At 40.6% G+C, this 11,488-nt stretch overlaps 1 protein-coding gene across 1 annotated transcript in view; it reads right to left on the bottom strand.

Annotated features, from left to right (window-relative positions):
- The window catches only part of TCTN1 (tectonic family member 1), a 28,569-nt gene extending 19,179 nt beyond the window's left edge, over window positions 1–9,390 (bottom strand). Inside the window, exons 1-2 of the mRNA XM_077747969.1 lie at window positions 9,106–9,390; window positions 5,750–5,870 (exon numbers count right to left, since the gene is read on the bottom strand). Coding sequence (XP_077604095.1) covers window positions 5,750–5,870; window positions 9,106–9,325 — 341 coding nt within the window. The 5' untranslated portion in view covers window positions 9,326–9,390. The remainder of the gene's footprint in view (window positions 1–5,749; window positions 5,871–9,105) is intronic.
- Between the last annotated feature and the right edge of the window lie 2,098 nt (window positions 9,391–11,488).

Below are 11,488 nucleotides of genomic sequence, written 5' to 3'. Positions count from 1 at the left end.
TTTTTTTTTTTTTTTTTTTTTTTTTTTTTTTTTTTGCCAATTCTCTACTGTTGGCCTAGGTTGTTTCTCATTTTCCCCAATTACATATAACACTATAACATCATCCTTACACATATTTATGAATCTCTTCAGCTATTTCTTCAGGCTGTGTTCCCTGAGGTAGAACTGCTGGGTCAGAAGGTAGGTGTACTGTTCAAGGCTTCTGAGACATATTGCCAGATTCCCTCCAGAAAGGGAAGGCGCGTACTCACCAGTACTGCAATAAGAGTGCCTATGTCCCTGTATTCTTGCCAAGAATACATATTATTCAGTTTCTATGCTCTGCCAACTTCACAGGCAAAAATCTGTTACCTCATTGTTTTAATTTGACTTTTCTCATTTACTAGTGAGTGTAAACATTTTTCCATATGGTTATTGCTCACTGGTGTTTCTTCTTAGGTAAGGTGCTTCTTTATACCTACTGGACACTTTTTATTAGAATGTTTGTCTTCTCATTGGTTTGCAAGAATCAATATTTTTAAGAATCTCCTTTGACTGTCATATGTTGTACATTTTTTCCGTTTACTACCTTTCAATGTTATGGTGCTTTTGTCATAAATACATAAATATGGCATTTTTTAATTTTNAGATCATGACCCAAGCGAAAGTCAGACGCTTAACCGACTAAGCCACCCAGGCGCCCCGATCTTAGCTCAGGTCTTGATCTCAGGGTTGTGAGTTCAAGCCCGGCATTAGGCTCCACGCTGGGCAAGGAGCCTTACTTAAAAAAATATTTTTTTTTTTAACCTAAAGGTTTTATTTTTAAGTAATCTCTACACCCAACATGGGGCTTGAACTCACAACCCCGAGATCAAGAGTCACATGCTCCACCAACTGAGCCAGCCAGGCACCCCTTAATTTTTTAAATAAAATTATTAATCTTTTCTTTTATGGTGTGCCTGTGGGCTTATGCTTAAAAGACATTACTTAACCTAAGATTAACAAATGTTCATCTATATTTTTCATTTATTCATTAATTTTTTTTTTAACATTTCACCCTTTGATCTATTGGTAATTTACTTTGGTATAATGCTATGAAGCAGAAGTCTAACATTTTTATTTTTCAATAGTTATCATCTTACATCATTTAATGAATGATCCAAACTTTACTCCATTGTTGTAAAATACCATAGTTACTATATATTAAATAAATAGGAAAAAAAATATACAACATTATGTGGGTTTTTAAAATCAGTACACAGAACTGATTTTTGGCCTTTCTATTCTCACCCCATGATTTACCTATCTATCTTGAAGTAATATGCATTACTTTCATTATTATAATGTTACATGTTTGAAAGCTGATAGTTTGCTCTTCTTATTCAATGTCTTGGCCATTCTCAGGTTTATTTTTCTAGATGAATTTTCAATCATGTTGATGCATTATCCCTCCTCCATCTGACAATGGAATTACACTTACACATTTTTTTAAACTGTTTTTATCTATTTAATTATTTGAGAGAGAGAGAGAGCGAGCGAGCAGGGGACAGGCAGAGAAAGAGAGAGAGAATCCCACGCACACTGTGTGCTGCCAGCACACGAACCACAAGACCATGACCTAAGCTGAGATCAAGGGCCAGATGCCCAACGAAGCCACCCAGGCACCCCCACAAATTAAGTTTTTACAAGTTAGTTTAAGTGTTTACATAATGATTCTTCTCATCCCACTACAAAAATTCTCTCTCCATGTATTCAAATTCAAATATTTTAGGTCTTTCACCATATTTCAGTTTTCTTCACACAAATTCTAAGTACTTATGTTTTATGTGACATTTCTATGGGGTGTTAGGAATAGAAGCCATTTTCATTGTATTTTTTTGATGGTTATTGCTGAAGTATAAGGAAGCTATCAATTCATTTTATAAGTGGCCACTTTTCCTAAAGCTCTGTATAGTTCTAATGGCATATCGGTCATTACTGTGGGCATAAAGAATATTTCTGAAAACCTGTAAGTAGTATTTATAAGATCCAGCACTGAAAAATTTACGAGACCTACTGGGTCTAAAAGGCTGCACAAGAGTTAGAGAATACAAGGATGGCATTGGCCAAGAATGGGTAATGTACTGATGGAGTCTAGAAAACTCCTGAGTACCAAAGTTAGGCTGTGTAGAGGAGACAAGATGGGGGTTAGTAGGAAATAGGATCTGAGTTTGGGGATAGATCTGAATTCAGGCTAAGAAGTCTGTAGTTAACGAGAGCTTCTGAAGGCTTTTTTATAGCAACTGACAAGATGTGACCTCATACAGAGGGAGTAGGAGTGGACAGACGCAAGTCCTAGTGTAAGGAATCCAGTAGAATGGGACTCCTCACTCTTCCCCTTCCGGTCTGCCCACTCTCAAATCCCGTGCAGTGGAGGAGTATCGGTTCTGCGTAGGTCTCTAGTCATGACCGTCCCCGTGGAGAGGAGGGCACCTGTTCATACCTCCAACAGTTTCTTACTTGGTGCCCTGCCACCAGGCTTAGGCCCCATGACCCAACATCATCCGTGCTGCCACAGAACTGCTTAAGGTCGGAATCTAATCCCCTCATACCCTGGCACCCTGCAGAATTCAGGACGAAACCCAAACCCTTCAGCCTACACACAAGGCCCCTCGGGATCTGACCCTGGCCACTGCGGCACACTCCTCTCAGCCCTGCTCTCCAGCTGCACTCAGCTACCTGCAGTTAAGGCAATGGGCCGTGCTCCCCCCACCCCCCCCAAGTTCTCTGTCATTCGGCTCCCTTGGCCTAGAATGCCTTCCCCTGATTCTATGCTGCCAACTTCTACTCGTCCTTCAGGACCCAGCTCAGATGGTCTTTTCTAGAAAGACTTCCCTAGGCCAACTGCCTAGGTTAGATGCCATTCCTCTCAGTTGTCTCAGTGCCTGGGGCAGAAGTGCCACCCACTCCTCTATCTCCCTTTGTGAGTGAAGTCTTTGAGGGCCTGGCCGCATGTAGCTCATCTTCTATCCCTGGTGCTCATGGAAGCTACAGCCAGATGTGAAAGACATCTAGACTGAGAAGGCAAAGAAGCGGCAGGAGTCAGGGAAGCATCCAGGTTCTGGCCTGGGTGTCTTCCTGAGAGAACAATGGTAGAGAAGTCAAAAGAGAATACCAGAGGGCCGGTTTGGCATGGAGGGGAGAATCTCACTCAAACAGTCAACTCACTTCTAATGATGGCCAACTACGTGGCAGGGGCTAGACTAGACACTAGTGACAGAAAGTGTGTAGGAGGGATATTATTCTTGCTTTCATGAAACTCACATCTAGTGAGGAAAACAGACATTAATCTAATAGTCTTAACAGTAAATTTACAAATCATTAGATAATAGAATTAGCTGTTGACAGTTTAGCAAATGTAAATAAACCTTTTATGAATTAGAACCTACATAATGAAAATAATTAGGATTATTAACTTTTATTTCACTATTTTTACACTTCGTATTTAAGAGAAAATCATAAGTAAAACTAACTCATGGGAACACAAACTCGTGTAGCCACTCTGGAAAACAGTATGGACGCTCCTCAAAAATATTAAAAATAGAACTACTCTACGACCCAGCAATTGCACTAGGTATTTATCCAAAGGATAAAGGTGTGCTGTTTCAAAGAGGCACGTGTACCCCCATGTATTTATAGCAGCACTACTGACAATAGCCGAAGTTTGGAAAGAGCCCTAATGTCAACTGACAGATGAATGAAGATGTGGAATATATAGATACAACACACACACACACACACACACACACACACAATGGAGTATTACTCGGCAATCAAAAAGAATGAAATCTTGCCATTTGCAACTACGTGGATAGAACTAGAAGGTATTATGCTAAGTGAAATTAGCCAGTCAGAGAAAGACAAGGATTATAGGACTTCACTCACATGAGGACTTTAAGATACAAAACAGATGAACATAAGGGAAGGGAAGCAAAAATAGTATAAAAACAAGAAGGGGGGCAAAACATAAGAGACTCTTAAATATAGAGAACAAATTGAGGGCTGCTGGAGAGGCTGTTGGTAGAGAGATGGGGTAAATGGTGGGGGCATTGGTGAGGACACTTGTTGGCATGAGCACTAGGTATTACACACGGGATGAATCACTGGAATCTACTCCTGAAATCATTGTAGCACTATATGCTAACTTGGATGTAAATTAAAAAAAAAATTAAAAAAAGAATATTCATAAAAGTAACCACTTTTTAAATGTAAATAAATAAATAAATAAATAAAGGGGGGGAAAAAACTAAACAAAATCCTGAGATTCTTTCCTGAGGGCACTATGGATTCAGCTCTAACATCTATACCAGAAGTCCACAAACCACACCTAACTTTGTAAAGATTTATTGAAACATAGTCATGCCCATTCATTTACACACCACCTATGGATGCTTTTGTTCATTGATGGTAGAGTTGAGGAAGTTGCAACAGAGACCACTGGTCTATGAAGCTTTTTTTTTAAGTTTATTTATTTTGAGAAAAAGAGTACACATGAGCGGGTCAGAGAGAGGGAGGCGAGAGGGGGTGAGGGAGAGAGGGGAATGAATCTCAAGCAGGCTCTACATTATGTTGGTGTGGAGCCTGATGCGGGATTCAAACTCATGAATCATGAGATCATGACCTGAGCCGAAATCAAGAGTTGGTCACTCAACCACCTAAGCCACCCAGGCACCCCTGGCCTGTGAAGCTTAAAGTATTTATTATGTGGCCTTTTACAGGAAAGTTTGCTGTCCCACATTCTAAATAGTCTATATCTAAAATTCAGCTCTGACTAATAAAAAGAAGACATTCTAAATAATGATCTCAAATTGGGATCCGAAATCTCTCTCAGGCTCCTGTTACTTACTAAGGCAGAAAAACAGAATAATTTCTAACAAAGACTTAACCATGGTGTAGACCAGTTAGCAGAAAAATAATCTAACTAAAACATGTCATTCTCCAAACATTTTTACAATATTAGGAGTAGATTCAATTCCTCACTGGTCAATAAAATAGTTCCTCATGGGACAGACACATCCTACTTCCAAAAAGCATTCAATCTACCAAGTATCAACTGCTACAATTTACTACAAGACTAAATTTAAGTTAGCTTTCTCTGAATAATAAACTGGTCCCATCCTGAATAAATTAACCTTTTTTAAGTGCTATATTTTTAAAAGAGCTTTGAAATCGGAATTATGAGAAACAAATCATTCAGAAGAGATTATTTCTTCACCTTATAACAGACTGGGAATGTTAGCTGCCATTGTTCTCCAATACAGTGTGAACTGTGAGAATTTCCAGTAGATTTTACACATCAGAAAAGTATGAACCAAGCTTTCCTGACTATGTTTAATTTTTGTTACAAGTACTATATCCACAACAAAAGCTGTAAAATTAAACTGCACTTTTCACCCTAGGCTATATATAGATCACAAATTCACCTATACAAAAATGTGCACATTATCGGTTTACAAATCAGAGTGAAATGTAATTCAGTCTCCGGAAACAAAGATTTCCTTATACTCTCAACAAAGTAGACTCTCTCTTCTCTTTTGCCTGCACAGTCAGCTGGCTAGATGCAAATAAGGCATACTCCAAACATATTGGTTTGGACAGCATGGCTTCTGAATGATGCAAAATTCAGGAAGCCAGGTTTGGGTTTTTCAGCCTGGAAGAGTTTTCACTTTCTGTCCCCAGATTTTATAATCTTGGTCCAGTTCCATCAAAACTGCATGCATCACAAACTTACGTTACACTTGGAACTGAACAGGCAGAAAAGACGCTGAAATCCACGGAGCTGCAATCGGGATCACAACAGCAGTTGACGTCACACTGTGCTGGAGACAAGTCACAGACACACAGAGCAGCAACTATAGAAACAAAAGAGGTGGGATGGAGAGCTTCGTAATCAGCAGGGAGTGACTGCCCCCAGCCACTGCAAAGTACCAAACCTCCATAGCATACAAAAGGTCCATTTTATTTTTCCTGCTGCACTTTGGGTTGACACTGGGGAGCAGGACGGATTTGTGAAGTGAAAATTAGTCGGTCTGAATACTCCTCAATCTGAAGTTTCCCCAAAATAGCTAATCCTCTGACTCATTTGGAAAGTTGTTTGTGCTTTACCTACGAAGATTTCTCCTAAGCTGACTATGAAACCTAGACATTTGTATTTTTCAAAACATCCAGGTGATGCTGATAATTTAAGAACCAGCAATGCTAAATCACTTGCCGGACTGTAAGAACCACTGGTGTAAGAGTACAGATTCCCAGGCCCCTCTTTGGGAGGTCCTCACTCAGAGGAAGAGCCCAATGAAGGCCGCCAGGAATCAGGGTGCTCAATCTTGTTTCTCTCCTCAGATTCACCTGCGGCTTTGAAACTGAGCCCACATTCACGAACTACTGACATAAAATCAAACTGGCTCAGGTGCTTTGTACTTGGGGTTCTGGAAATATCTCTGATAACTTAGACAATAAAGCACGGGAGGGGAGATAGAAAGGGTAGAAATCTCCCCAGTCTGTAATATTTAATTTTTAATAATAATGACTATCTGAATTTTTAAATCCCTATTTTGTTCTGTCAAACAGGAGAGAAATAACCCTTTTAAAGATGGCAGAGCATAAGAATGATACATACTGGGGCACCTGGGTGGCTCAGTCGGTTGAGTGGCCGACTTCAGCTCAGGTCATGATCTCACAGTTTGTGAGTTCGAGCCCTGCATCAGGCTCTGTGCTGATAGCCTGGAGCCTGCTTCCGATTCTGTGTCTGCCTCTCTCTCTGCTCCACCTCCGCTTGTACTCTCTCAAAAATGAATAAACATTTAAAAAAAAAAAAAGAATGATACATACTGAATTCATGGTAGTAATTATTCCTGGGAAGGGGAGAATAAGATCACGCTTTAGTCTTACCTATAATGTTTTGTTTCCTTTAAAAAAAAAAAAACTCACACAAAACAAACAAGGATCTCAAGCAAATATTGGTAGAGAGTCAACATTCCGATTTGCATGAGGGAACTATTTCACAACAAAAATCAACTTTAGAAAAACATAGCTCAAAAAAGGTACAATAGCATACTCTGCAAAGAAGTGTAAGAATAAGAGGAAGGTTTTGCCAATAAATACACAATCCTTTCTTCATCTGAGACACAAAAGTTTCCCCCTTAAGCTTACATACTTCCCTCTAGCCAAGGACTCTCCAATGTGCTTAGTGAAATGAAAAGGCAACTCGCGCACACTAGCGTTAAAAAAAAATAGTGTTGAGGTTCCCTGTCTTATGTGTTAAAATTACAATCTTGACTTGTTTTTCAAAACTCAAAGCCCTTGAAAGTAACTATAAGACTAGTAAGGACAAAGCAATAGTGTTTAATAACTCCACTTAGGGAAGAAGAAAAAAAAAAAGGTCTCTATCCAGGATGTGAGTGTACTTAATCAGCCAACAAGTATCTGCTGAGCACTCCCAAGGTCTAAGTAGCACTCAGCTGCTCTTCTATACCTCTTAACATCTACATGCCTGGCTCCAGAGCAAAATACTAATGACCAGAGCTCAGACCGAGACTAAAGTTATCATTCTCTTCCACCTGTAACCCTTTCTGCACATGGTGTCCAGTTCTTCACTCAGTCAGCTCCTGCTCCAACACATACCAGGGATGGGACCTAAAATCGGGCAAGTAATTCACCCACCTGGAAAATAGGGATAATCTACACCATCGGGGATTAAATGAGATACATTAAAGATGAAAAGCTTAGCACAGAGCCTGCTACACAGTAAGCAGTTAATAAATGCCAGCTGTCGTTTATTATAGTCACAGATCTAGAGAGGGATCTTATCATTATAATCCCAGATCTAGAGAGGGATCATTTAAAAAGATGAAGTGCAAATGCACCCTCTATACTGGAAAAACTGCCCTGAACACATGCCCTAATAATGATGGTTCACAAACAGATCCATTTTGGGGAGAAACCAATAAACAGATGAAATACTTAGATGGATAAAAGACAACTCAGTCCAAACCTTAGAGAATTTTGGATATTGAATTCTGTTCCCATTTATCATTTATTTACCTCCCCTACTAATTCACCAAATCAACAGTTTCAATATAGAAGTTTGATTTACATACACTGAAAAAGAAAATGTATTTCTCTGTACTTTTCCTTACTCATAAAGGAGGCCCTCTGGAAAAATGATATTTCAGGAACTGAAGTCCTAGAGTACACAGTGTCAGCCAATCACGACTTTGCTACTTACTGAGACTTACTCAAGATCTTTTTCTCACAAGGGGAAAAAAGTACTGCATACCTACTGGGGTTACAGTCAGAGGACTTAAAGATTTTGGTTTTTGGTTTGGTGTTTTTTTTTTTTTTGAGATCACAAACCCCTTTGAGAAACTGCTCACTACTAAGAACCCTCACCCAAAAAAATGCATATTCACAAAATTTTGCATTCTGGGCATCTCAGGGTTACAGCCATCCCCTTAGTCATCCATGTCATATCACATTATAAAATATTCACCAATGTGTAACTCCATCATTAGATTACTTTCTGAGAAATATGTTAATTATCCCTAATGATGAATCCTAAGAGGCGGGCATAACCCCTCACCTCATCACCTCCCACCTCCAACTCAACATGGGAGGAATCCTGGGTTTTCATAATTCGAGTTAATGGACAAGGGCCTAGTCACATTTAGTAAGCTAGACACTTGGCATCTCTAATAAAGGAAAAGTTCAACGCATCTTATGCATTCAACTTCCATAATTTCCCAGAAACGTTGGATTTACACAATTTCACCTTCGGCTGCAAAGGTGTAATGATTCGTTCATTATTACCTTTAGCATTAATGATGTCGAGGACCCCTGCAAGTAATTTCAAAGATTTTATATTGTTGCACTATGCTCTGTGCGCTTCGGTTTTCTCATGTGTAGGGGAGGGATACTGACGTCTACCCCTAAGGGCGGCTGAGAGAATCAAGGCCTATGAAATACTCAGGAATACCTGCACACATATAGGTGTTCCATAAATGTTAACTATCATTATCACATCCTGACCCGGGCTAACCGCTCCAGGTTGGATCACTCTGGATCCCCCAGGAGTTGCCACTTGGTACCCACCGTCCGTGACCGGGGTAGGCCTGGGGCCAGAGAACGACCCGGGGGCCTTGGGGGTTCCGGGGGGCCTAGGAGACAAGGCGGGTCGGAGAGTCGTCCAGGCTGCCTCCGTAGAGTTGAAGCCCTCCGTCGTCACAGGCAGAGTGGCTGCGGCCTGGGCACTCACGGAGGCCCAGCAATCCAGGAGCACAAGAAGGAGCGGCCGAAGGCCTGGGGAACCCATCGCCCCGCGGAACCCCACGCGACCCGCAGCGGGGACCACGCGCGTTGCCTGGCAACCGCGGCAGCCTGGCGCGGGGCATTATGGGAAGGGTCCCGCGAGGCCACACGAGACCGCGGGGGCGGTGGGCGGTGCCTGGGTACGGCGGGCTACGAGGGGCGGGGACAGGGGCGGGGACAGGGGTGGGGCGAGNTGGTGTGAGGCTAGTGGGAGCTAGAAGGGGGGAAGGGATTGTAAATGTCCGCGGTACTTTGCAAACCAACTTCCAGACTTGTTTAAAAAATGCGTGTTTTCAAATACTGTCCTGGGATTCAGACTCAGTAAGTCTAGAGTAGGGTCCAAGAATCAATATATATGTTTTTTTAATTACGTGATTTTTTATGGTATTTTTGTGGTATATTGCCAGACTTTATTTTTTATGTTTTATTTTAGAGAGAGAGAGCATGAGTAGGGGAGAGGGACGGGCAGAGAGAAAACCTTAGGCAGACTGCACACTCAGGGAGGAACCCCACGTGGGGCTCAATTCCACGATATTGGGATGGATGGTGACCTGAAGTGAAACCAAGAGTCCAGTGCTTAATAGAGTGAGCCACCCAGACACCCCCAGGAATCAATATTTTTAACAAATGTCCTGACGCAACCAGTAATGGGAGGGAACTTTGGGAACCTATCTCCTAAAGCTACTAAATATATATATATGTACATATATATTTAATTTGTAATGTTTATTATTTTGAAAGAGAGAGAGACAGAGTGTGAGCACAGGAGGGGCAAAGAGAGAGGGAGACACAGAATCAGAAGCAGGCTCCAGGCTCTGAGCTGTTAGCACAGAGCCCAAGGGACTTGAACCCATGGGGCTGTGAGATCATGACCTGAGCTGAAGTTGGCTCCTTAACCAACTAAGCCACCCAGCCACCCCTATAACTACTAAATATTAAAGGAACACAGAGAACAGATCACTGTCCTTGAATTTTCTCTGTGCCATATGATGTTGACACTTGCTTTGCCTTTTTTGTATTAGATGGCCAAGTCTAAGGGGACTGCCAGATAACTTCTAGTCACCCGGTTGTAATAAGGGGACAAATGAACACTTTTTTACAGACAAAAATTGATGAAAATTAAACAATGATTTACAAGTTTTAAAAGAAAAGAAAGAAAACAAATCTGTATGTAACTCTACCAAAGGGGATGGAGACCACAAGACTTAAGGAAGCCCCTACAATGTAAGCTGGCTTATTTATAAAGATACCCCAGTCCAGGGATGTTGCCTATATCATTGACCCTTAACCTCCTTACAGTTCAGAAGTAAATGTCAAAATACTTAAAATCTCATGGTATTTATTCAAGAAACACATTTACCAATTCAGAAAAATGCCAAAACAGTACATATACCTAGTCTGTTAAATTTATACAGCAAAACTGAATCATCAAAGTGACACTTGTAGCACCTTTCTCTGGCATACCCGCAAAAGTATAGAAAAATATAATTGGATCAAATGTATACTACAGATATTTTCTTTTTTTTCTACAAAGGATTATTTTAACATCTGACTGAAATTCTGGATCACTTTTAATAACTGATGTAATGCTTCCCTTTAAAAAACAAGAACAAAAACAAAGCTGTATTTTCCAAACCTTAATTTCATAACTTCTAAATCCAGGACTTACTGTTGTTTTTTAAAACCTTCTCTTTGCTTCCAGGTACTACTTTTCTTTTTATATTTTATTGTTTATTATTTTTTTAAGAGAGAGAGAGACTCTCAAGCAGGCTTTGCACTGTCATCGCAGAGCCTGATGAAGGGCTCGAACTCATGAATGGTGAGATAGTGACCTGAGCCAAAATCAAAAGTCAGATGCTGAACCGAATGAGCCACCCAGTAAACCCTCCTGCCCTGTACTACTTTCCTTTCTGTTCCTTAATATTTGTGAATCTCTTTGCCCTGTTTTCTGTTTTGAAATTTTAGACTGCTGGATTAAATTTTGATGAGGTGCCTTTTGGCTGCAACATTTTCATTTTTATCATTTGGGAAATAATCTTTTTGTCCAATTTCAAGCACTCAGTTGGTTGCCCAAAGGTAATTTTATGACATCTTGCAAAGTTGAAATGAGGGCCACAGTCAACTCAGATCCATTTTGCAAACCTTGGGAACATTGAAACTTTTCATT

The sequence above is a fragment of the Crocuta crocuta genome, unplaced genomic scaffold (assembly GCF_008692635.1).
Source record: "Crocuta crocuta isolate KB4526 unplaced genomic scaffold, BGI_CrCroc_1.0 scaffold29, whole genome shotgun sequence".
Classification (NCBI taxonomy): Eukaryota; Metazoa; Chordata; class Mammalia; order Carnivora; family Hyaenidae; genus Crocuta; species Crocuta crocuta.
Note: the sequence above shows the minus strand (reverse complement) of the source record. Positions and strands in the feature narration are given on the sequence as shown.